General features: G+C 41.8%; 1 protein-coding gene across 3 annotated transcripts in view; it reads left to right on the forward strand.

Moving 5' to 3' along the window:
• Positions 1 to 26,184, forward strand: part of LOC141965487 (tropomodulin-2) — a 36,342-nt gene extending 10,158 nt beyond the window's left edge. For all 3 annotated transcript variants that reach the window (XM_074917177.1, XM_074917176.1, XM_074917178.1), the window contains 9 exons: positions 464 to 662; positions 2,313 to 2,469; positions 13,860 to 13,982; positions 16,169 to 16,255; positions 18,908 to 19,038; positions 19,636 to 19,743; positions 20,006 to 20,149; positions 20,450 to 20,594; positions 22,626 to 26,184. In XM_074917177.1, coding sequence (XP_074773278.1) covers positions 537 to 662; positions 2,313 to 2,469; positions 13,860 to 13,982; positions 16,169 to 16,255; positions 18,908 to 19,038; positions 19,636 to 19,743; positions 20,006 to 20,149; positions 20,450 to 20,594; positions 22,626 to 22,660 — 1,056 coding nt within the window. In that variant the 5' untranslated portion in view covers positions 464 to 536 and the 3' untranslated portion in view covers positions 22,661 to 26,184. The remainder of the gene's footprint in view (positions 1 to 463; positions 663 to 2,312; positions 2,470 to 13,859; positions 13,983 to 16,168; positions 16,256 to 18,907; positions 19,039 to 19,635; positions 19,744 to 20,005; positions 20,150 to 20,449; positions 20,595 to 22,625) is intronic.
• Positions 26,185 to 27,322: the final 1,138 nt, after the last annotated feature.

Below are 27,322 nucleotides of genomic sequence, written 5' to 3' on the forward strand. Positions count from 1 at the left end.
CCAAAAAGCCAGCCAAGACGATGTGGGTAAGCTTTCAGCCATCAGCAAAGCTGGGATAAGATAGAATCGCTCAAGGCGTAACGTTTTGTTTCTTGTTTGTCAGCGTTGGACTGTTTTCTGAGTCTGCCGCTTCCTTCTGCCTTTAGCCAAAAGAACAAGCAGATACTGCTGTTTCCAAGCAAATTAAATAAACTAGATTTAGCTCTATGGAAAAGGACAAATTCCCAATGTTTTTTCTTATGTATTTTTCAAAGCTTCACAACCCATGAGGTTCCCGAGTGTATAGTACCCCTCCTTGTTACTCCTTGGCTACTGCTGCACAGGCAGCCCCAGCACTTCCCACACCCCCTCAGCTCAGCCAGGACATCTTGCTGCTTTGTTTTCATTAGCAGCGATAAAATGCTGCCTTTTTTAGGACTACATCAGCTCAATGGAGAAACTCATAATGCTTTATTGTTAACAGCGAGCGAAGCCGCACGAAGCTCAGTATTCCTGGATGGTTGAAATCTTGAGAGTCGAGCGGTGCAGCAGGAGCCATGTCTCTGCCCTTCCGGAAAGAGTTGGAGAAATATAAGAATATCAATGAAGATGAAATACTCAGCAAACTCTCAGAGGATGAACTGAAACAGCTAGAGCATGTTCTTGATGACCTTGATCCTGAGGTTAGTGATGGGGACCAGGGGGATCCGAGTTCAAAAGCTGAGTGTTATAAATGCCTCATACTGCAGCATTTTCTATTTGCCTGTGGCAGTAGAGGCAGCGTACCCTACAGTAGGAGCAGCTCAGCTATGTCCTGTGCCCTTTCTCTGTCCCTTGTCTATTTAGACACGAGCTTGTCTGCAGTCTAAATCTTTAATCATGCTTGTACGCTGCAGCGTGAGGAGAAGCTTTTTGTGGCTGCTGTTTCTGAGCACAGCAATAAACAAACAGAACGTGTGCTGGTGAAGATCAGATCTTTCTGAACTTCAGAAATCTGTTGACTGTGTCATTCAGCACAGATATTTTTAGCTGAAGAGAATATATTTAGGCGTGGTTAAGAAAAATAAGATTCAGCTACACAACTGTCATCTTTTGGAGAGCAAGGATAATTTGGATGTTAGAAGACACTCTCACAAAGAATTTAAAGATGCCTGTCCCGGGAACCATTTGGTCCTACAATAACGAGGTTACAGTCACAAGCATGATGGATGGGAATTCTGACTGTTCCTACCCCAAAACCTTCCAAACTGATGAAGGAATTGGAAAAGTGGCAAATCAAATCCATTTATTCTGGAGACAAATTTGAAAAAGAGTTATAGCTTCTAGTTTAATAGCACAAATTTACCTGGAAGTTAAAGGTGGGGTTTACTGTTCTCTCCCTCCACGTTGCCACTTCTGTCACTACTACCACTTCTACAGCACGTTTTCAAGTATCTGGAGTCTGGAATGGAGGCACAGAACATTAAAAACCCACCAAACCAGGCCATAGTGCATATGTAGCCAGGCTACATAGTGCAGTAAATTTGTGGCACTCTGGGCACGCACAGATAAGATGTTTGGTGACGTGAGTTCACTGGCCGTGTTCAGAATTCACTGGACACTTGCCATGGGACAGATTTACTGTGTGTGTTCTGGCCAACGGCGAAGTGGTTCTGCAGCACTCTGGGGCATCTTCAACATGCTGGCCTTGCTGCGCGTGCACGCCAAGCTCCACGTCCTTGTATTTCTTTCTGGGATTTCCTGGACTGAAATGTGGGAGCCTTATCCATCTTCCTATATTATGGGATGCAGGTGCAATCACAGGGTCACACAGCTGCATGTTTAACGTGGGGCTTCATGGGCTTGCTTCCTGCATAGTCGGAATAGCTGAAGTCCACATCACCCACCAATTACTTTCTGTGCGTGCCATTCATTTCTGAAGTCCTAGAGACATGTGCGTTAGAATGAAAGGCGTTTTTGAAAAAATGAAGAGGGAGAAAAAAAGAGTAAATGAAGAAAATGTGTAAAAAAACCTTATCCTGGTCTATTTACCCGGACTCCAAACTCTGTGGTTACAATATGTGTATTAACAAAGGGTTCTGATCTTAGTTCTTTGGTGCTGTGATTGTAAATATGGTTAATAAAAATATTAATAGGTGGTACAATCAAGAAGCTTGAAAGATCTACTGGTTTTAATGGTTACACTGTGGTAACGTGTGTTACTGCTGTCACCAAAGAGCATTATGTGAAGTAACAGGCGAAGAATGATTTCACTTAAAAAACAACATGGAAATGAAGTTTGGAACGCTACGTGAAATTGCTTCATGTGTTACGTGCCCCCCTCTCTTTCACAGAATGCCTTGCTTCCAGCGGGATTTCGGCAAAAGGACCAGACCACTAAACCTGCCACGGGCCCTTTCGACAGAGAACGCCTGCTCTCCTACTTGGAGAAGCAAGCGCTCGAGCACAAAGACAGAGAAGACTTTGTACCATTTACAGGGGAAAAGAAAGGTACTGTCCATCTTCATGTTGGTGTTGAGTAATGGCCTGCCAGGGCACAGGCACCCACTGCTGCCTGGCCTTTTTGTGAAAAAACGCTGGGATAAAACAGGGGGAGGCTCTTACTGTGCGGAGGGAACCTCAGGAGTCAAATCCAGAGCTGTTGGGGCAGGAGATGAAGTGCTGGCTTTATCTGCTGCACAGTGTCTGTCCTGCTACTCTGGCAGATTCCATCGGGCCTCTTGGTGGGTATGGGAACACACAACTGCCAGTCCAGCAGTGGGCTCAGTCAGCAGCTCCCACATCAGCAAACGCCTCTGTTTGCAGTCACGGGTGGGCAAAGGTGGCCTCGGTAACCCCACCGGGACTAGTCCACGGCAAGCATCAGGCCCAGGCAAGGGTACTGGGGGGTGGACGTGTTGAGGAGGAAACATATAAATGCCTTTCTAAGTAAGTATTGCTGCAACTGCTGTAAGTGATAGCTCGGGGAATACACTTACAAAAATATAATTATTTTTCCACTTGTTTACTAGCGCATCTGGCAATGCGATTCATGCAGACAGCTTCTCTGCTTCCCCTTGCCCTACAGCTACAGGAACAACAGGGAAAAACAGGAAAACCTAATTCTAATCATTCAAACATTGGTAGGATAACCTTAGGGCAGGAACAGTCGTATTTTTAAGCAAACAATGTCCCTTTAGCACCGTTATCTCCTTTTCCTTGTTTATATACAGTGGATAAAACCGCCTACCTCAGGCCACTCCTTCGTTCAAGAAGGAACTTACTATGTCTGGGTCCATTTCTGGCCATCTAACCAATTTGCTATTATTTCAATGAGATCTGCTTAAGGAAAAGCAGATATTTCAAGAAAATCAAAGGCAGTGTTTTTTACTTTGTGTGTCATTGTCAAAGATACAAAATGTTATTTGCAGCCCAAGAGCTGTTACTATCATTTCATTGTGTTCTCAGTCTTTGAAACAATGGGTTTAGACAAAGGAGGCATTTTTCAGCTAGATCTGATTCTTGTGTTATTTTATCATGCAGCGTGTTCTTTAACCTACTTTTTCCTCCGTCATAACTTGCACTTACTGCTATTCACAGCGTTGATTCTGAGCCCACCAAAATGTAGTGACACTCCAGTGATTCTGCTGGAAGTGCTCAAGCACATACTGTAGAGAAAGGAAAATGTTTTACTCTAGTAGGGATTTATTACCAGTTGTTTCCAGTCTCCTACACACCACTGTGTTAGAGCAGCTGCCACCTGCAGGTCTCTGCATATTTATACCAACACCTTCAGTCTGGTCTCACCTTACTGATCGTTACTGACTTAGGGCCAAGACTTTGCATTTTGCACCCTGAGATCTCCAAACATGCTGAAACACAAGTACCCCAAAACACAGTGGTGTGTGGAATTGCACAGACCCACAGGACTAGCACTTGATCTGTACAAAACTAATCCCTGTATCATCCCTGACAGTGTTATTGCACGCACTGGCCTGTTTATTCTAGTTCAGTTTTCTTTTGATGAGGCTAAAGCAGTATTATTCCTATGCTTGTTGCTTCCAGATGCCCTTAAAGTGCTTATTAGTGCTGCTTATTCATAGCTGGTGTCTCCAGTGTGGAAATACCACTGCTTTACAAACACTAATAACCAACATTTCCTTTTTCCCTCAGCATAGAATGAATTCAGCCGTGCTAGTGTTTAAAGCTGTTGTTACTTTGGCTTTTGATTCGCTGCGATCATTTACTTCAAAATTACAATTTGAAGAATTAGCACAGTTATGAGGTTACGACAGCATTTTAGGCTAAAGGAATGATCCCCTTTATTTCTCCCATTCCCTGTACACCACCGGTTCCTGACAAAATCCTTGGTATCAGCTTTAGCAGATGAAGTAAAATGTAAACAACCAGATGTTCTGTGATTTCTGCAGTCAATTTACAATTATAATCTAAATGCAAGGAATTCTGCTAAATTTCCTATGAAGTCAAAGGCCAAACGTTGTGGAAATACCCTTCGTTTCTTTGTTAATATTAGAAAGAACTCAGTCTGAGATCTGATGAGTACCTTAACGACTAGGAACAGGATGGACTGCACAGTGTCAGCGTTGTGCTGCTTTCAGGGAACTGGTTTTGAGAAAGAATCTGTTTATTCTGAGCTTGGCATTGGTCCCTGAGTACCTCTTCTGCTGCCCCTGGCTTGCTGGGCAGGAGGTGTCCCACAGAAACACCACCAGGCTTCAAGCACTGGGCTTTGCTGCCTCCCCCTTGCTCTGCATTGCAAAGACTTCAGGCACAGTCTGAGCCTTATAAAACATAGGGCTGAAATCTCCACCTGCCAGATGCACTGAAATCTTCCCATGAATTGTGTGCTAATCCTGCTAATTGGGTGAACCTGGTGAAATGGGATGAATGATGCACCAAGGCCATGAGTGGCTGGCTCTGGATCTTAGAATCCATGCTTGTCACTGCAGCATGACTTATTTTGACACCCTCAATTGGAAAAAAAAAACAATAACAGAATCACTGCATAAAAATATTACTTGATTTGCGTTTATGAGAAGATATTTTTCATGCAAGGAAATAAAGCAATCCTACAAAGACATTTCCGATATGATACTGATACTACATGCTAGATTTAAAGTCACTTTAATGGGAGAATAATAAGTATTCTTCCAAGCTTAGTAATTAGTTCGGGATAAATAATTTACGTTTCTAAAATATATCCTCAAAAGAAACTAAAGAAGGATGTTTCTTGAGGAAAAGTTTATTCTTCATCTTCTGTATGTTGATGGTCTCTAAGGTGTATTTACAGATTGGTAAATATTTATAATAATATATATCCCTGTTAAAATATTTGTTTACATTATAGCAGCACTGTAATGTAACCATACTGTAAATAGCCTCAAATTAATTTTACACTAATTCTGTAATTTAAAAATTTCATTCTGGGGCAGCTCTAAAATGCATCCAGATGTGTATAATTAGAAATGAGAGGTGTTGATGCCAATGTACCATTTGGCACTATTCACCACCTGAGAATATTTGTGTGTCAGTAGGATTAGAATATGTCGAGTGTTGTTTAAGCTTTTGTCAGTGTTTTGTCCTTTGGTATTTGTCTGCCACTGGGAAAGTTGTGGGATTGTTGGTTTTTTTTTTCAAATTTAGGAAGTGGAATGCTTCTATCCAACATTAAGCAACGTTTCTACTAGTTCCTACATTTATTGTCCAAATCTTGACAATAAAAGCTTGCAAATTCAGTGATGAGCTGAAAATAAAGTGGCATTTAAAATATCCCCCTTCCAGAACAGTCTGATACATCATTATTTTTTATCTACTGTCTCTGCCTCTTCTTTTTTGCTGTTAATGCTTTATTAGAGTTCTTGACCAAACAGCTGCTGAAGGACAAAATTCAGTTGCCTACGTTGGTCTCTATAGGCTGAACACAACCATAAGGTTTTGACTGTGCTAGAAAACAAGCCAAAACAAATTCCAGAGCTGACAGGGATATTCAGAGTGGTTAAATCACAGGAAATGTTAAATATGAGCTCAAGGTGGGGGGTTGATTGTGCAGGGAATTGCCTTGGTTTTGATTGTGATTGTGGTTTCGAGAAGTTGCAAATGTTTGGCAAAAAAAATTCAAACGTATGGCATGTATTAGAGTTTTGGCCCTCTGCCATATTTCAGCTTGTTAACGTACTACATTAATTACTATACGAAAGAAAGTTTTAAGCCTGTGGGGGATAGCTCTCACATTTCAAGGAAAACACAGGATTTGTGCTGACCCAGGGCCAGAGTGGTCACAGCCCGACAGGTGCACCCCCAAACTGTCCACCAGGAAATTTTTTTCAAACTGCTTTTATCCCCCATCGTCTCTAAAACGAGTCAGGGGTGTGGACTTCATTTGAATGTCCCCATGGCGAGCGTGTGCTCCCACTGTGGTGTTCAAATGATCTAGTGGCTTTCAGGAACTGTTTGTTGTGCAACACAGCTGCTCATCAGCCATTCCCACAAACACTGGGTCTGTGATTAATGAGCAACAGAGGGGTTAGGCTGATAATTGTTTCTAAGTGTTTATTTTATGTATTTTTGGATCAGTTCCGACTTAGGATAGATATAATTCTTATACAGAACCTGATGAACCACCAAAGATATTCTAGAAACCCTTGTGCAGAACCTGATGAACCACCAAAGTTACTTTTGACCCACTGCATTTAACACATACAGCTGGAACAGCTGGCTATCACACTTTGATCACTGTGGAGCCTTTTCTGTATAATTTTCAAGTTCAGGAATAAAAAGAAAAGGTGGAGAAATAAGGGGCAGTACAGGCACAAAATATTAAAGAGCAACGTCAGCGCTGCCCATTTTCCCTTACTGAATGCAGTATGTACATCTGATCTGAGTTAAGATCCGAGCACTACTGTAATGCAAACATAAACTATTAACAACATTTCTGTTCTTGCTTTGTTGCAGTGTTTTTTTCACTACATGATACTAATGAAACATAATTGAAAAAAGTTCTGTTGTGAAACATCATTAGATATGAAAACTTGGCCGTGCCACTTTTAATTGCTCTGAGAATTGCTGTTTCAACCCTTTCACCACTATCCCTGTTTTCTACAAGGTTTTCTGCTCCTTGCCAAATCATTTCATTTTGGATCCGATCCAGTTCTCATCAAAGTCATGGAAAAACTCCAGTGGATTGGGCTATTATTATTTGTGGCTGGAAAGGGAAGGGGAACATGCTGGTATGTGATTAAATGCTAACATTTTTAGCCAACTGATAAAAAGGAAAAGGAAGAAAATAAGGATGATTAAACCAGAGAACTTGTGGGCAAGCCCCTGTTTTCAGTTGCCCTGACAGAGACCATCTATCCTGCACATCACGCTGTGCCAAGCTGAGTCCAATACACAGCACTAGTAATAACGACAGTCATTTTCAGAAGGTCAAAGTATTACAGTAGATGCTAATGAGTTCCAATTCCAGTTTCTCTGACACACTCTAAATAAAAAAGTCAGGGGCTAGTTTAGACACGATATCTTCCTTGGATTGACAAAGGCAGTCTTTGCACTCACAACGTTGAAATGGTTTGTTTACATTTTTGCCACCTTCTTCCCCTTCTTCAAGGCTCAAGTTTAAAACCGATATTTGCCTCTTAAAGCATTGAAAGTGCTGCAGTTGCTGACAGTAATGCCTCTGGCCAGTGCCTTTCACTGCTTGCTTTTGTAAGACTCTGCTTTACTTGCTTATGACTTTGCCAAACTCGCACAGTTCACGCTGAAATTTCCCATGCTGAGAGTCTGCCTCGGGCTGAATTTTTGGAAAGTGTCAGCAGAAAGGACTTAGCTGTTTCCAAGAAGAAGATTAGGAGAAAACACATTGTTTTAGCCATCTAAAGTAAATTTTTCCAGCTGTCTTTTTTTTTATGAGCTGCAGTGCCTCCATTCTTTGAAGAGGGGACATGAAATGCATGCCCTTTGCAGTCTCAAGAGAAACACCCTTGAATTTGGCATCTTCCAAATATTGAACTTGTATATCCAGTTTGTTAGAGCCTTTTTGAAATATTCCTCCTGCGCTGAGTGTTAGTCCTGTCCTCATCACTTCTGCCTGCGTGTGCAGACAGCCCATGGGAGGGCACAGCAGTGCCCAGGGACCCGGCGTGGCTGGCGGCTGCGCGGATGCTCCCTGCAGTGGCTCATCTGAGGGGCCACTCTCACACCAGGACCACGGGCAGGAAGACTCTCTTCTGCTCTGACAGTGCTTCCCTCGCTTTGTAAAGGCACTGGAAAAGGAGGGAAAAAAAAGAGTAAAGAGCCAGCAGAGAGGCTAGTGCAGAGTGGTGGCGGGATTGGTTTTTGAGGAGCTGTGTGGATGGGTAAGGATGAAGGACTAGATGTGGCAGCTCTGGGGAGAGGAGCTTGGAGGAGAGCGGTGGTAAGGAAGAGAGGCCACAGGGAAAGGAGGTGGTGGGAAGGGTCAGGATTCCAAGATATGCAACACCAGAGGCGATGGGAAAGGCACAGGGGGCAACGAGGGAAGGGACAGAGGAGAAGGATATGCGGCGTGGGAGAAAAGAAGCCAGAGAGGAACAGAACTAGTGTGACATCTGGCTCTGCCCAAGTTCCAAGGGTTTTTGATGCCCCTGAGAACCTGAGGCCCAATGGCACAGTTTGACTCTCTCCCTCCTCTGCTGCCACTCTACATCAGACCTGAGAGCTTTCTGGTCCCTTGGGGAAGCAGGTTAATCCAGGTGGTAATCCAGAGGACTGCAGGGATCCCAACTGTTGTGATAATCCACAGGAGGGTCTGATGAAATTCTGGGCTTCCTTCTGTTTTAAAGATTATAGGCTGGCTTTTGTCTATTTTTATAGTATACTGTAAGTGTATTTTCAGAGGAATGCTTTAAAGGGTATCGCTGTGGTGGCAGAATCACAGCAGGCTGATCAAAGTCAAAGATGCCAGTGCAATTAACCTCACACCTTCTGTATATGCACAACAGATTTAGTAACTCTGCAAAGCTTAACTCTGCAACCTTGCTATTCCATCGTCATAATTTTTAAGGCATAGACTATGCAGACACTAATCCAAGAGTAACAGCGGCAATTATGAGACTGCATTTTAATTACTACTAGCTTTCAGCTTCACACTTATTTGAACTCGGCTTGTTTTCTTCTTCATAATACAAATTTATTCCTGGTAAGAACTAATTTTGTAAGGAGGAGTTTCAGTCAGCCTCAAAAGAAAAGAATAGTGCAAATGGAAAAAGTGAATCAGGTGCCTGTGATTTATGCAAGGCAGATTTCCAGGATTATTGAATTTCACTTCTAAGGTCAGTGTAGCAATTCTGTAATTGAGAATAAACAGGCACTCACTGTAGCCACTGATTCATTGAAAAGGAAGAAGTAGTAAGTGTAACCAGATATTTTCTTGGAAGTACAATACCACGAGCTACAGTTTATAGGAAAAGAAAGTACAGTATTTTTTTACAATTATGGCAGAAAATGCATTTGTATTATAAAGTTAAGTAACTAGCTTTAATAAAAGTGATGTTAAATAAAAGGATATTTTTACAGCTATATATAAATGGGCTTATTTCCCATTGCTCGGTGCTTTGTTGAGTTTTGGCTTGTACAAGGTGGGAATAAATACTAAGTATTTATACTAAATAATTTGACAATTTATACTTATTCACAAAAGTCTAATGACAGAAGAAGGAAGGCAGAGAGAAGACATACCAAAAAGGATATTCCACATGCTGTAAATTATAAATGAAGATGAAATCCTCAATTTTTTTTTTTTTTAGATTGGACACACCAGTAAAATCCTATCAACAATGCTATTCAAAATCCTTTTTTTCCTGCCCTTAGATAACAGTAAACAAATCAACTTACTTCAAGAAAATACACTTGAAGTAGTTCCCTGCTCAGTTAACACGTTTTCCTGTGGACGTGGTTAAATAGTTAAGTATCATTGCATAAGGAGATGAAGTTAGGGATCCATCTCTTTGTTTTACTTTGACTTTGCTTTTATGGGGGCGTTTGCATAATGCAGGAAATCAGAGCTCGCTGAAACCAAGTGGCAAAATTCCATCCGTGGTTTTATGACTGTACCTAGTGTATTTCTTCCTTTCATAGAATTTGTTTTCCTTTTATCTCACTCTGCATTACCGTGTCTCTCTGTAGTCTTGTTTACTGAATCCTTCTCTCCGGTTTTCAATGGGTTTTTTTCCCCTTTTTTGAGTAAAACATGAACCATATCATATTTCAATTTGAAAAGAAGTTTTGCAGTGTGTGCAAAGGAACAGGTCTGCTGTTAGACTGAGCCAGGACAGATCTCTACTCACTGCACACACAGTCAGAAAGTCTCTGGGTTATAATAAGCTGCATCAGTTGTCATCCAGGTCACCCCAAGCACTTATCCCAGTTTCACAGAAAGAAGGGGAGAATTGCATTGATTTACCCTTAAAATTTCATGTTCAAAGAAAGCACTTTGGAATCCAGACATTTTGGGTTTCTATGCCCATGAAAAAAAAAATTATATTTTAATGCTTTCTTCTTTTTTACTGGAATTTAATTTTATTTTGCAGTTAAACACAAGACTATATTATTTTTGTGCATAAATGTGGTTATCTGTGTTGTTAAAGTATGATATGTATAAACATAACTTTTGTCACTGTGTTTTTCATTGGTGGAAAGATAAGTTATTACTACTAGGACTTAGCACCGAACACAAGCATATTCTGGAGGCAAAATGTATCACAGCCAACATTAATTATACCACATGGAATGTTTATAATCAAGTACCTTCTAAAATACAGTGTGAATGTAGAGAGCACCAAGAGCAGGAGCCTTTCTTCAGAAATCTCACTTTAAAATCATAAAATGTCACTATTCTTTTAAGACTTCTTCCAAAGAATAAATTTTAAATTTAAACTGGACCACTGAAAGCAGCAAGCCACAATCCATATTTTATTTCATCAGTGAATTCCATGATGGTACTATATAATGAATTTACAACGTATGGATGTGGGGCTAGGAGGGACCTCCTGAATCTTCAAACTCTGTCCTTAGAATAATGAAGGAAAACTGGTTGGCAGCCATCTCTAAACACAGTTTTGGTGGACAGGTAATGAATTCCTAATAACATGCTAAATGCATCAGCTTTTCTAACCTCTATCTGCTATACTACATCTCTTCACAATGGGATAATGCAAAAGAATGTTCTTATCTAGATAGCAAAAAAAAAAAGAGAATATTTTTAAAACGCCACTGGACGCCAGCAAGGCTCGCGTATATTAAAGATATATATTACCATCTTTGACATGACCTTGCCCCTTTAAATATTTCATAGAACCAGTAATAGAATTTTTTTCTGAAACATTTGCCAAGAATGCTTTAAGTGAAACTATCATTGGGAGTCATATACACATTTAAAAAGATTTGGGCTGCTATCCAAGAATTACATATGCCTGAAACAAATTCTTAAAAACTGTGATTCCTGTATATGTGAGCTGCACAGAAACAGTAAGAGCCAGTACTGGTTTCCATTACCCCTGGGTTTCTTGCTACACGAGATACTTGGCTTATCCACATCCAAAGTTCATAGAGAAGGACCAACTGTCTTACCGTGTCCAGTTTATATCAGACTCGAGGTCCCCTGTCCCCTTACAGTGTTATGTGTGAAAGCACAGACTTCTGTCAGTATTTGTTAACAGTGTGGTGGGGGTTTGGGTCTGTGAACAATCACTTATTGCCTGATGGAGGTGTTTCATGCAAACTGTGGCTCTGTGGAGTATAGCTGTTAGGGGAAAGATAAGTAGGGTTCCTTCAAGATACCTCAAACAACCTACAGATGACTTGAAACTCATGTGGAACCACCAGTGATCTGAAAGGAAAATATTTTATGGGCAGTACTCCTCACTAGTGATTGTTTACTCAGATACTCTGATTAATTTTGGTCTTCTAGTTTCCAACATGGTAATGAGTTTTTTTCCTTATGTGTTATCGTTCCCAGTCAAGCTGGCATCAGGTTAAGGCTTGGTCAGCGCTGTCTGGAAACTGCTATCCAACACTTCAGACCGGGTGGTGGTACAGAGAGAGTCTGAAATCTTAGCACCTGTGCTGTTATGAAATCTGGAGAGCGTGACTAATCTATCTTCACAGAGTATTTCTCACCCCAGATTTCCACTTGACTTTTGTTTGATGTTGTTGGGCTGGCTGTGTCTGATTCATATTACCCAGTGCGTGGGGAAAGTTAAAATGATTCTTACCTTTGGCCCACAAAAGCTTTTATCTTCTAGAAGCCTCTTCTTAAAAAGTTACCTAAAATATCACATGAAAAATGAATCATAATATGATACTGCTTTGTCTTTCTAGATAATCTTCTGTCCAGTTTTGTACTCAGAAATTATTTAGCCTTGGTACAAATATCTGTAGGGTAAATAATTCAAATCCAGCATCAGTAAACCTTGACAAGAGTTTCAGAAATTTCCATTACAATTTTCTTCTGAGCTTATTCAGTGACCTCAGTCATGGAAGCTGACAGTATAGAAACTTCTGCAGACAAACTTGTACGAAAGAGATAAATGAATTGGGTATTATGTACATGAAAATGATACTTTGGACCATAACGGGGAAAAATTTAGCCACAAAAGGATGACAAAGCATCTGTAATTCAGCACTAAATATCAGAACTGCATTTATTCATGGTAACAAAATAGTATCGCTCATATAGTTGAAATTAAACTATTTTAGAGATATTTCAGAAAGGAAAGGCTTGAAAATTCCATGCAGAGTGTACAGAGTTGCACCAAAGGACAATTTAAAGTTGACAGTGGGCCAAAGCCACCTGCCTCCAAAGGTCATCACAGCTTCATTACAATGGGATTAACTAAAGCCTGCTTGAGAAGTAGCTGTTAGGGACAAGGTGAGGGGAACTACTCCACAGCAGACAGGAGAACATGGGAATTCACAGAATTATCAGAGCAATGACACCGTCCGTGGCGCGTGGCATCATCTCATGTATTATTGACTGGATGCGTGTGGTACAGGAAAGGGTTGAGTGGAAAAAAAGCCCAGCAGTGCTGGTGGTGGCTGAAGTGCAGCAGTTACATCATCACACTGCTGAGGTTGTAACAGCAGGCTAAAGGAGCAGTGGGAATTTTTGTGTTGTTTCTGGATTTGTCCTACGCTTTTCTCATTTCGGCAGAAGGGCCAGTGATCTCAGTCTTGGGGGAATATTGCATGGAAACACACACCTGCTAACCCCACTGTAACAGCAGCGTACAGAGAGAGACAAACGGGTCAGGAGTCTTTCTTGGGGAACGTGTGGGTCAGGTCAGTTCAGACTTTTCAGACCTGCACAGATGATCAGGATGTGGCTGTTTATGGGAATGATCATCAGGAGACACAGAGGGAAAATACTCGTGGAGAGGCTGGGAATTAAACTGGGTTCCTGGAAGAGAATAGGTTTGCTGAGCTTTCAGGCTCTGCATGGAATTTGGTAAAACTGAAAGGTTCTTGCAGTTGAGTGGTTTTAGGTGCTTCTAGTGCCTCAGTTAAATACAAGGAGGAAATCTCTGCAAGTTTTCTCTGTATACCTGATTCTGCCTATTTAAGGCCACAGCAACTTCAGAAGAATGCCAGCTGTGCCTGCTCCTGGGGATTTATTTTAGGAAATTTGCTTCTATATTAACAATCACCAACACAGAGAAAAAGTCTTTATTTTCAGACTCTTATTAAGATCCTGGTGCAGAGGATAGCATCCAGAAAGGAAAACACGCACTTGAGAATATTTCCAGGCAGTTCCACTGTCACAGACCTATTCCCCCACCCCCGCCAGGAGGCAGAGGAGTTGTTCCAATAATTCATTACTCATTCTGGCTTTTTTTTTCTTTTCTTAGGAAAAATATTTATTCCTAAAGAAAAGCCCATAGAAACTCGTACAGAAGAGAAAGTGACCCTGGATCCGGAACTAGAAGAAGCCCTGGCCAGCGCTTCAGACACTGAGCTCTATGACCTTGCAGGTTAGATGATATATGGGTATGATACCCCTACACGTCCAGCTTTTCTCTGCCTAAACCTGCCACCAGGAGCATCTCAGGATCAGCTCTCAAGTACCTGCTGGTTCACTATGCAGACAAGTGGCCAACCTGTGGGCACACATTGCCCACGATGGCTTCAAGTGTGACTTGATAGCTGCTGCATTTTAGACTTCTCTGATCTCCTTAAAGTTGATGTGTCAGGCAAGGGGAGATGATGAACCAGTTTAACATGATTTGGGGCAAGGAAGAGTAGGTGGTAGACTGAAGGCTGGGATGCTTGCATTGGGGTGGAGACCATTGATTTTACTGCATTCGCATTGTTCTTAGAGTACAATTGCTGCCTCCTCTCAACTCTGACATCCCAAATGGCAGGATAAACTTGTCAGAGGGTGCAACAGATGAAGATCCTGCTGGAATTTAATCCCTTCAATCAGAAAATTGGTTACCATTTGATTAGACCTGGGTATCTTCTCCACTTTTAATTCTTTTCCTTTAATCCAGAGTATAATCTAGAGTGTGCACAAAGGAAGTAATTTTGAGGTGTATCCACTGGCATAAATAATATTTGAACCTACAGCATTTTACAAAGGCCAGTCTACAGTTCTTGAGCTGCCTGTGACGTTCAAGCAGTTTCTCTCATGGGTGTGTCACATCTTTATGCTGGTAGAAGAGAATAATCTGAGTCCCTCATTTGGGAAGGAGCAAACCAGCCAGAGCTGCTGAGATTAATGTCAATGGGCCATCCTAAACCCTGCACAACCTGGTGTTGAGAGCTCCCGATGGAACCATTGACACCTCCTGCCTTTTCCACCCACTTCAGAGCGGATCTTGTCCTTCCCTGGGCTGAGATCCATGGTGTACCTGTTTGGGGCCTTCGTCTCTATGAAAATTTTGATGGGAGAATTGCAACACTATTGTCAATTTTTTTGTTTTCATTAGGAAAATCTAAACGAAATATTTCAGCATATTAGATTAATCCAAATCTGGGTTAGATCAACATCAAAATGTCCTGTTGGAGGATGGGATCTTGCCATTATCTTTGTAATTCCTGGCTACACCACCCGTTTCTGAATGCATTAGTCTTGGCTCTGACTGAAATGTGAAGCATCACAGGAGCCACAGAATTATAATGCAGTTGGCACTTCTCAAGAAGTCTTAAGTTCATGGAATGAAGTTCCAAGTTTTGCTCAGCTCTGGTCAGTATCCAGCCATTCACAACAGAATTTGTAGGTATCCAAGTCTAATGAAAAACAGTGAGTAGCACACCTACTGCTGAGAGTTCTGAAAATAGACTGTGACAGCAACTAGAGATATTTGCTTACAGAACAGAGTATTTTCCATAAGAAAAAAAAATGATAACAAATGTAAAAAAATCTACATCAAGTTAATAACTTTTGATTAATGCATGATCCTATAGAATAAAGTCCAATTAGATAATTTATGGGAAAAGTATCAGCAAACAGCACAATTTATTCTCTGACACTGCGAAAGCTCATTTCCACAAAAGATAACATTGCAGTTTCTTTTATGGAGTTTTGGTTTCTCTTGTCATTGCTCTCATAATAGTTTCTATCCTCACTATTTATTTTAAAGTCCTGGAATATATTTTTTTTTTTCCCAAGCACGTTAGCATCCATGTGCTTCTATAGGAAACCCCAGTGTGAATGCTAATTTATTAAGCTAACCACACATACAGTCAGATTTTTCTCAGATATGCCAAATGATACAAAGAGCAATAAGAGGCTTAGGCTGTATATTAGGGGAAAAAAATTATTAGGAGTGTAGCACTGAAACAAGTTACCCAAAGAGATTGTGGCCTTCCCATCCCTGGATATTTCCAGCTAGACAAAGCCATGGCTGACCTGGTTAGTGCTGGCAACACTCCTGCTTGGGAGGGAGGCTGGACAAGATGAGCTGCAGAGGTTCCTTCCAGCTGACGTTTCTGTGATATACATACTACGTTGATTCAGTTGTTCAGACATCAATATTAGAAATGTCTGTATCTCTAGACCCCTAAAGACTCCCCCTACAAGCATGACTCAGAGTTAATATTTCATAAAGGGGGTTTTGTTTGGGGAACTAAACTCGAATTTGTAGCAGGTATTTGTCTTCAGTCTTTGTTCCTGCCATTCACACTGTATCCTATTGCTGGTATTTACATATTTCAGCTGTTCTTGGAGTGCACAACATGGTCAACAACCCAAAATTTGACGAAGGAGGAGCCCGCAGTAAAGACGGAAAAGGAACCGTGAGAAGTAAGCAAGCAGATTTCTCTTATATCATCTTTATGGACTTGTACACTTCTAGGTTGGGTGTATTGGTCTAATTTAGTGAAATGTAACTGGGCCTTACCTTGATTGATCTAATTAATCATGAGGGGTAGCTCTTTAAAGTAAACACAGTCTTAAAACTCATTATAATGACAACGGTACCATTCAAATCATTCCTAAGGAGCTTTGTTTTCCTAGAGAGCATTATCTGGCTCTGCAGAGGTGTTTGAAAGGATGGGAGTATGTAAGAGGCCAAGACATACATATTTTCATTCCACTTTAGTCAGCAGATAGAAAACATAACAAGCTGTAGCTAAGAGGTGGCCACAGCACAGGGCAAGCCATCTCACCCCAAGTACCTACATTTACACAACTGAAAAATGACTCGTAGTGAGAGGGCAGAGTCCCAGCTGTGACCAGGGACATGTCAAGCTGCATTCACAGGGAGGCAGAGGCCATATGGATATGCTCCTGCCCCGGCTACAATCTCTGATCTCCTGCCTCTCCTTAGCCCCTGTGGCAGGGCGTTTAAATGTGGCCCCTTACATGGTTCCTTCAGTACGTGGGAAGCATAATTGTTCAGGAAATCCCCCAACAGAAACAGCTGTAGTTACTAGAAACAAATCCAGAAATGTTGGTACTAAATAAACAGACCTTTGGTGAATCAGATCTTTGCTCAGCAGCTGACAGGAGCCTGGAGGGGGGAGAACTGGGTACATCTCAGTTCCAGGTTTTTCTTGAGAGCTGCCAAGCCTTGATCCAGATCCAGTCACCTCCAAGCTCTGGGATATCAAGTGGGCTAATTTTAATTTGCTTTGCATTTTAAGACAAAATTGTGGAATGCCCTTTTCTAGGGAAACAGTACTAAAAAAGTGTTTTCTTCTTGTAATGCCATGAGAACAGCAGCTATCTTTACCAAGCCCATTCATTTCCATCCTTCACTATTAAGGAAAGGTGGGAAAGTAGTCAGGACACCGTGTCACTTCATTTTTTCTCAGGATTAAGACTGCTCTACAAGCCTCCCCAGCGGGGCCCTGTGTGAGCTGCCATCTATCTCCTAACAGGCGACTGCGTGCATTACTAATCCACATAGATTTCAGAATATTTTTGTTGTACTGAGTCAAAATGTCAGCTATGTGAGTCAGCTAAACTATGCTCCAATCACAGACTTCAGAACCAGAAAAATCACTGTCACTTCACTATATTCTTTGGTTCAAAAGCAGTATCTTTCCTTAGCCAAGTGAAATGCCTCAGTAAAAGAGGGAGACGTCTCAGAAGTTGCCCGTCAGCGTGGCAAAACAGCACCATGATTAAAGAAACAAGATAAAAACTCATGGGAAGTAACAAGAAGTAGAAAATGAAAAATGATGTCTAACCTGAGGACAGGGTGCAAGTCTGTCCTTAGTCCCAGCTTGGCAGGGTGTTGCCACAAATGCAAAAAATGCTTTGCAGGTTTTTGTTTACTTTCCATCCTTGCATCCAAGGTGAATTCTCTATATGCATTTTACCAATAGTTTTCAATTCCCTGCTCCCTGGGAAGGCTGGAGTGTTACTCAGGGACATGTGAGGTCTCTTGGGGAATTAGTGTTTTAAAAAAACCCAAATCAACAGTTTGGAGTGAAAGGGAGCAGAGTAAAAACCAGCTCAAGGTTGGTGTATGACTTCATCTCTACCAAGAGTATGAGTTCTAAAAAAATATTTGGTTTTCTTTTGGCCCGTGATATGACATGAACTTTACCCGCTGCACTGAACAGCATTGAGACCTGAGCACAAATCTTCAAAATCACTCACTGTCTGCAACATAAAATAAAAGGGTTTAAACATATTTGTGGTCAGTAACATATTCCTGTCTTGCCTCTAGTGGCTTGGGTGGTCAGGGTTTATAAATTACTCTCCACAGCTACATGCGTGGGAATTAGAAGTACTAATTGTGTTCTAAGCCATCGTTTTTATGCATTTCTAAGAATATTTATAGCTCATAGCTTCCAGCAATAAAAACTGTATCTGTTTGGACCGTGAATACTCAAAGACTTCATAAATCTTGGTGCTGGCAGACGGATTTGCTTTTCATGCTTTGATAGTTTTATTATTTAGAAAGTGCAGATGTTGCAATTTTACAAGAGCTAATTGAATTTATAGCGAGGCTGATAGCATCAGCCGAGAGAAGGAAACTGAGGGGCCTCCTGAGCACGTTCCTTTAGCACAGTCTAGTCATAGGTGCACGGACATTTTCTCACTAACGTAATGGGCAAGTTCTGAGCAAGCCTTCCTTGGCAGATATTAGACAAAGAACAAAGCAGCCCTTGCAGTATATTACATCTTATACAATAGTCTTTAAAGGTGCTTTGGCTCAAATTAATTGTACTGGGACTTTTGTACATAAATGAGGAATTTGCCCATGACCATACTGCCCAGCCTCTGTGACCACAGCCTCCAGTGACGTGCCTCTGGGTGCACAGAAGGTGCAAAGGGCATGGCAGGGGTGGCAGGGCTAATACTCCTGTTTCCAAGTTCTGTGGTTCATAGAAACCCTTTCTTAAATGCTACAGTACAAACGTCAGTGGGAATTGAAAAGCCAGACTGTTACTGATGATGCCTGTTCCTCACGTCAACATTTCATGAGAATTTGTGTTGCAGATGTGGTGAAAGGTGAAAAGGTCAAGCCCATCTTTGAGGAGCCACCTAATCCTACCAACGTGGAAGCAAGTTTACAGAGGATAAAAGCAAATGATCCTAGTCTCGTAGAAATTAATCTCAACAACATAAAGGTAGATGCTGTGGTTTCATTTACATCGTCATAGGAGGGTTTACTCATTTCCTCTTGCCTTTTATCTTCAAATTTTGTCTCTACTGCTCAGAAGCAGCAAGACACACAGGAAAGGGATGTGGAGGGAACTGTTGTAGAAGCTCCAAGGTCGTCAGTGCCTGATATTGAATTAAACGCCAATTAAAAGCCCAAGGGGTGACTCCCTCTGCCTGCCTGCCTGCAGCAGACTGTAAAGCAAGATATCTCATGGGCACTATGTAATCATGACTAGTCAAATTCAATTAGCCCACACATGCAAATGGAGGAGGAGCTGGCAAGTGGGGACTGAACAACCAGCAGCAAACCAGGAAAGTACCTCAGAGACTGGTCACGTGCTTACATTGGCCTGACCCAATTAAAGGCAGTGCTGACATGGCATCCTAGTGCAGGTCTCTGAAGCAGAGGATGCTCTGTCCCTTCTGAGATACTCTTAAAAGGATCGGGGATGTTTAATTTGCATAGACTGTGGCTATTAGTCAATCAGTTTGATCATAATTAAAATCAATGTCTACCAGTGTGACCGGCTTTCCTAATGACTGGATTTATCTTCTTAATGTAGAATATTCCTATTCCAACACTGAAAGAATTTGCAAAAGCTTTGGAAAGCAACACGCACGTGAAGACATTCAGCCTTGCAGCTACTCGAAGCAATGACCCTGTAGCTATTGTAAGTTTGAACACTGCTTGGAAAAAAAAAAAAAAAAACAAACAATTTTTAAGTAGGTCTGTGTCTGCTGTAGGATGCATTCTTCATTTTCCCTCCCAAAATTTCCCTGTGACTATACAAATAAGTGTAATCTTGTCTGATCTACCTCTGTGTTCTTCTAAGCCTATTTCTTTGTAGGTACTAAGCTATGTTTTGCAGATTCCCTGTTATTCCATGAAACTCTCAAGATGTTATCTTCTATTCCCTCTTTTTGACCCCTCAGGCATTTGCAGATATGTTGAAAGTGAACAAAACACTGAAGAGTCTGAATGTAGAATCCAACTTCATCACTGGGACGGGTATTTTGGCACTGATTGATGCACTGAAAGGGAATGAATCCCTGACAGAGATTAAAATTGACAACCAGGTAAAGAGAGCATTGAGTGAGTCCACTTTTGTTTCCCTTCTATATGAATTCTCCTAGAGGCCTCTCCCTCAAGGCAGCCTCTGTGGCTCAGTCATTCTGAAGCTCACATCTCATGCCCATGCAGCCAAGCAGTGGAAAACTTCTAAATAAAACTGGTCAAAGCCAAATATAAAACCCAGAGCAAAAATCTCCAGGGACAGGATTCTCTTTGTAGTACTGAAATATAACCACCCATTTCTCTCTCTTATGAAAACAAATATTTTCTTTTCTTTTGGGGACATTTCATCACATCACCAACAGAGGCAGCAGCTGGGGACAGCTGTAGAGATGGAAATTGCCAAGATGCTGGAGGAGAACTCTAGGATTCTCAAGTTTGGATACCAGTTCACAAAGCAAGGTCCGAGAACCAGGGTAGCAGCAGCTATCACTAAAAACAACGATCTGGGTAAGACACCACTACACCTACTCATCATGTGTTTATGTGAGCCAAGCCCTGACCATCCTAGACAGACACCACTTTTCCTCTCTGTACATAACATGGAATTTTAACTCTACAACTTTCAATCTGCTATGGGAGGGGTGATGCATAGCTCCACAGAGTTTAGACAACAGCAAAGATCCTTACTGTGTTTAGGAGCAACTATTCTTCTGCTTCTCCCACTCCTGGCAAGGGAAGTTACTTCAGTCTTTTCCCAGTCTTTCCTGGGTTTCCTGCTGCCCTGTCAGCTCTTCTGGCCAGTAAGTAGAGCACCAAACCCATGCTGTTTGTTCAGTGAACTCAGAAGTCCTCACTTCTTTGCCCTGCCCATGATAGACCAAACCTGCCCCACCAAGGGAACAAAAAAAAATTTCCTGCCTGTATGAGCAAGTACAGGTGAAAAGAATAAAGCTATGAAAGTCTCACCTGAGCGTGACCTGCTCTGTGTGCTCAATACACACAATAAGGAGGAGATGACTAGGCAGGAGTCATTTACAATAGAAGGGAAAGAAAAAAAACCCCACAATTGTTTTTAATCAATTCTGCTTCAGAGTGGGGTGACAAACCATGATGCCTTTGCTCACTTCAGTGAAAAACTATTTCTTCACACACACTTTTATTTTTCTGCAGTTTTAATTCTTTAGTAGTACCTAATCATTGCAATGATAAACTGTTGGTCCTGAAACGGTATTTGAAACATCCCACCAACAAAGAAAGAAACCTTTTTTCCCCCACTATTTAACCAGTTGCTATTAGACATATGTCCTGTACCTAGTCTTCATTTTCCTGCTTTTGTATTGTATGGTTTCGTTCAAGATTTAGTAGGACAGAATACCTAAAAGAATTCAATAAAACAAAATAAATGAAGCAGCAAAACACTGAAAGCAGACACAAATGACTGATGTTACAGTGTAGGCTTTGGAATAATGCAGTCTGTTTGCCAGGAAGGCACTACAAAATAAACCTCCTGAGAGTAAAGTAATGGGATGTTTGTAGTAATATATTGTTATTGACTTTCTGTACTGAAAAGCCTTCATTCATCCAGTTTTACTGCTTTTGTTCTTCAGCAGTTCAGTATCAGAAACAGGACATGACAGCTTGATCTAGCACCAAATTTTGTATCACATGAACAGAAGAACCTTACTAATCTTATCTGGCCAAGTCCGAGGAACTCGATACATTTTTATTAGGGTATGGAGTAGCAAACGCTGCCAACCAGACCTGCTCTGCATCAGCTGTAATGTATCCTAAGTGCTGTAAAAATTCACATGGGGCTGCTTGTCAAAATAATCCTGCCTGTAACACAAAGCTCATCACTCTCTGCTTTGCTTATGGCAGCTTCAACCTACTTGTTTCTAGTGAGAATCCAGAGTTAGTTAATTTATTATTGGTTGATGCAATCAGTGCATGTGAAGTTCAAACAGATAACTTAAGGTCCAATATGATGTTTGCCTTGTTGCCAATACTCGTTGATGTCAATACTTAAGAGTACTTTTTTTTTTTTTTTAATAGGGTATGATTATTTCTCACCTATAGTATACACTTGTGCAATTACAGAAGTTTTTAATTTTTGATGCCTAAGGCTTAAATAATCCAGAGCACTGCCATGTAGGCTAGAGCAGACCAGTATCAACTTAGTGGCTTTTAAAATAACAATAAAACCATAACAAAAAAAAAAAATCTAAATGGAGCCATTGGGAGGAAGCACTGTAAACGGCGATTTCTTCATCATCTAAACCCTTTAGCTAGAATCTGATTTTTACAGAAAATTTACTGATATGAACACTTGGTGAAATTCTGCACTCTGTGATATAGAAAAGTGCAGTTCAGGTGTAATTGTTTTGTTTAGCATTAAGATCTGTTAATTGTAGCATTTGTGGACAGAATTTAGCCAAGTATTTTTTAGCAGCTCCTTCCTTCATATTCATGTTAGAGTGAGAAAAGCCCTTAGGCTCTCAGGAAAGCAATGACTGCTCTTTTCTTGTTTTATTGGTCTAGTTCGTAAAAAGCGTGTGGAAGGAGAGCGGCAGTAGCCATGTCACAGAGGATCCAGGGCAAGACTGGAGGCCACCAACTGCAACCTCAGAGTGCCCACTGGTCAGAAGGGAAGGCACTGGAAAACCATTACAATGGGAGTTACTCATTTCTGTTACTGTCTCCTTTTAACCTTGAAAACACAGCCTGTTCATTTTTTAACTTTCACAGATAATTTAATTTTTATGAGAAAGATTCATAGTTGGTTTGATTTTTAATGAAAAAAAAAAAAGTTTTGCAATATCTGAAGCCAATACACAGAATCTTAACTGTGTTACTGAGCATAACATATAGTGACTCTGACCCTTACTTTAGACACTTCTGATACATCAAAATATGATCTTGTGTATGGATAAGGGATTCTCTGCTGAAAATAGACATTTTAGAGCCAAGTTCTGCAATGCCTTATGTTTGTGAATAATCCTTACTCATATATATAGTCCTGCCAAGCCAAATCCTGCCATGGGATGCTCTCAGGAGTAGAGCTAGTAAAGCCAGGATAGGTTTGCAGGATCACACCCCTGAGCCTCTGTCCTGCAGTGGGATCTGGGCAGCTGGAACCACGCTGGAACAGCACCCTTCTCGGGTCCCATCCAGATCCACGTGCAGGATCACACCTAGACGTATAAACATTGTCAAAGCCTACTTGTTTACATAAGCTTAGGTGGATCATTTTGCAATGTTACACTGATATGTGTTATCCTTACTCCACACTGTAAAATACTATTAGTGCTGCCAATCCTATAGATTTTGAATGTTTTGGGGTTTTTTTCTAGACCAACAGGTTTTTATTTGCTACGAGAATGGGCAGTTTACAGTTATTAATCTTAATCTAAACAAGTATTCCGAGCAATATTTGTTTTGCTTTGAGCCATATGTTTGACTTTTTTTTTTTAGTTCTGGTATTTATGTACATTTGTTAGTATTAGAGAACCATTCTCAGGACCTTTTAGATGAAGATTAATTAAATAGTTTATCCAGGAGAGCAGCTGTGCTACCAGGAAAAAAAAAAAAAAAAAAGACATTAAAAGCATGGATGTGACAGATACATAGCTTAATTTATAGGCTCCAGTTCAGGTTTGTCCCGGTATCACAAGGCACTTAGGTAGTCGCAGCTGAATAAGGGCAGGTTTAAGCATATGCACAAATGCTTTGCTAAATCAGGGCCTTAACTCAGACGGTGGATGTAATCTTAACCCAGTGGAAAACACTTATGAGTCAGCAGCTAACCCCAAGGGCTCAACAGCATCAAAATGTCAGTAAGAATTCAGTCTGATGTTTCATAGTCTAAGTAGTCTAGAACGATTCTCTACCACTGTTTTATCACTGCCAACAGTTGTCTGAGTGACAGCCAGAGGGTCATTTTGGCTGCACGTATGCGTGCTGTAGGAGCTGAGGGAGACTCGGGTTAGGTGTGTCACACGTCCCTGTGCTTTCAGAGAGCTGCAGACACACACCTGGGGCGGGCACTGCTACCCGGGAGCCCTTCGCCTCTCCTCTGAGAGCTCCCTGGGGACAAGAGGGATGAAGCTCTGCTTCCTTCGCCCACGTCAGGGGCCAGTGCTGGAGGTCAGGGTCAGTGCAGCTTACTCCTGACCCAGGGGGGAGAGCTGTGAGCCACCAGGCACCTGGGCAGCCAGGGATCAGACACCGGGGCAGCCCCGGAGCAGCCGGTACATGTTGGACATACCTAAAGTGATTTTCATAAGCAGAGCTGGGGTGCAAGCTCACAGGATGAATCCTCCCTCCGTGCCTTTTAGAATGGAAATGAGTAGGTCCAAGGCAACAAACACTCTTCCTGTTGGATACTGGTCATCATACTGGGTTCCAACCTGAATAACATACACTTAAATCCCACATAAAATAGTTTGTTAAAGTGATCTGCTGAGCTGGGATGTGAAGTGCAGTATCCACAGTTCACTTCCCTGGATTGCTCCCAGTCTTTACAACGTCCAACTCCCCTTCCCTTCCTCAGAATAAGGTTGAGATCTTTGCTTTGCAAGTAAAAACCGTAACACACAGGGGAATCTTGCTGAGATTTTTCCCTGGATCCATGCAGGATTTGCTGTGGAAAAACTATGATATGCCATTAAAAAGAAAAAGGCAAGTTCTGTAACACAGTCATAACTCTGCATGGGCTTAAACAAACAGTCCTTAATAAACATGGGGATTCCCAGGGGAATACTGGGCTTTGCAGCATCAAATCTCATGGGTAGGAAGAATCCTCATTCCCCACACCAAAATATTATGGTTACTGACAAGCTTGAGTGATTAGAATCACACTACCCCTACTTTATTCTTCTTTTCCTTTGATCCAACCAAAGGAATCCCAATTACCCATCATTTTTTTAAATGTATTTTGAAGATTTTTTTTTTTAACAGTTAATTTTTTTTTTTTTTTAAGAGAGTGATACATATATGTGTTTAAGGGAAACAAGTGCAATCCATTTCTAGTCTCAGTTGCCATTTAAAGCATTGGTATTTGCATGCAGCAGTTTTACAAGGATGGATTGGTCTGACTGCTTCCTGATGTCTACAGCACATCGTCCTGTCTAGCTTTGCTCAGAGCCATACAAATGGTTTTATAGTCAGGTGGCTCATTCCGTGTCAGCTACAGTTTGCATCATAGATGAAGACAGTTGGCTGGGGAAGGCCCTGTGGGCTCTCCCATCCCTTTTCTTGCCATACCCTTTGCACAGGCATGCTTTCTCTAAAGGGAGGATTCCTTGGACCCTTGAGAGTATCATCTCAAACACCAGCCCCACCACGCACCAGCAGACAGGGCCTGGAGCTGTGTGCCCCATGACAGGGGACCAGGGAGGTCTGGCTCCTTTCAGCATGCGTGAGGAGAACTCCTAATCCCTGGCCATTTTCTCCAGGCAGCCCCTGTCAGGGGGGCTCGGTGACCAGGGATATCTCTGTCCTGCTTCTTCTGTGTGCTCCACCCAAGGGCTTGGTTGTCACCTGGCCTTGAGCTTCACAAACATTGCAACAAGATAAAGATCCGTTCGATACAACAAAGCACACGATGGTGATGGTTGAAGGCAGATTTTTGTATTAATATAGAATTATTTAGCTGGTTAAAAAAAATCTCTGCAACTAACACGAAGGAGGTCAGGATGCGAGTAGTTATTTAAAATTCTACTTTCAAGAACATCTGGCATACTCAATGCTGAATGAGGAACAGGGACAGAAGAGTCCTTTTTTTCTTGGGCAAACATTCAGGAGTAACTGTCTATTTTTGCACATTGCTTCTTGTGTTGACAGCTTCAGTTTGGTTTGTATTTTTTATACAGTTTTTTCATGGAAAAGCTCAACTTTGTGCGTGTCCTAACATGTATGTGAATCACAGCGTGCACTAAGGACCATACGTGTACATGTATAACACTAGATGAAGATGTTATCTCTGGAACAAAAGTAATTGCATGCGCACAGTGTGGTGCATATTACTCAAGAGGAAGAGAATTGCCATGCTATGTAACAGTGACTCCCCAGCATTGTGGTTTTTCTAAATAAATCTTCATAAAGGATTTGGCTGTTGCAATTTCTCATGATTTTTTGCCTCGAATCAAGCCTCACTTGATTGTCTGACATGAGATTAAGCAGCTTTCACTCATCTGGGAGTGAATCAAGGACAAGGGAACAAGAACAAGGGAATCAAGCGCCTTGTAGAGCACCTAGAGGCATAGAACTGAGTTAATGAAATGGTTAAGCTGACCCTTAGCGCCTGTGCTGCACATTAAAGAACACTGCAAATACAGCTAACTACAGATGCACAGGCGTAGTTAAAAAACAAACCTCAGAATGTCTCTGCACAATGTGCCCTCCGCAATCCCAGAGTTCACAGTTTACCCACACAGAAACAAAACGTCTTCCCTACCCTTTAAAGGCCTCCTCATGTCAATACATTAATTCCTAAATCTTGCAGCATCTTTCTTTTTTTCCTCTCTTGCATGCTAAAAAATGGATAAGAGTCTTCAAGACAATGAGGAAATTTCCTAGGAAAGAAGAGGAGGTATCTGTGTGCCAGTATGTGGTTCTGCTGGGGTCTGCAGAGCCTAACAGAGGGAGTGCTCAAAGGAACTATGCAGCACAGTTCCCAGATCCTCACTCTAAAGGGAATCAGAGAATACACAGAATCACCAAGGTTGGAAAAGACCTTGAAGATCATCTAGTCCAACCGTTAACGTAGCACTGACAGTTCCCAACTCCCCCAGATCCCTCAGCGCTGGCTCAGCCCGACTCTTCAACCCCTCCAGGGATCCCGGGGACTCCCCCCCTGCCCTGGGCAGCCCATTCCAACGCCCAACAGCCCCTTCTGCACAGAAATCCTTCCTCAGAGCCAGCCTGACCCTGCCCTGGGCAGCTTGAGGCCATTCCCTCTTGTCCTAGTGCTTGTTGTTTCATTAGAGACTCATCCCCCCTCTCTGCACCCTCCTGGCAGGGAGTTGCAGAGGGCCAGGAGGTCTCCCCTCAGCCTCCTCTGCTCCACACTAAACAAGCCCAGTTCCCTACACAACTGCAGAGAAGCTCATGAGGTCACACACTCCATTTCCTATCTCCAAGACAGAGTTTTATTTCTACATACTTCATAGCTTTTGCAAAAAGACAGGTTGGTCCTGCATCCCTTTCGTTACAGGGGCTGCATTGAAGTCCCTTAG

This window comes from Athene noctua, chromosome 13 (assembly GCF_965140245.1).
Source record: "Athene noctua chromosome 13, bAthNoc1.hap1.1, whole genome shotgun sequence".
In the NCBI taxonomy this organism is placed as follows: domain Eukaryota; kingdom Metazoa; phylum Chordata; class Aves; order Strigiformes; family Strigidae; genus Athene; species Athene noctua.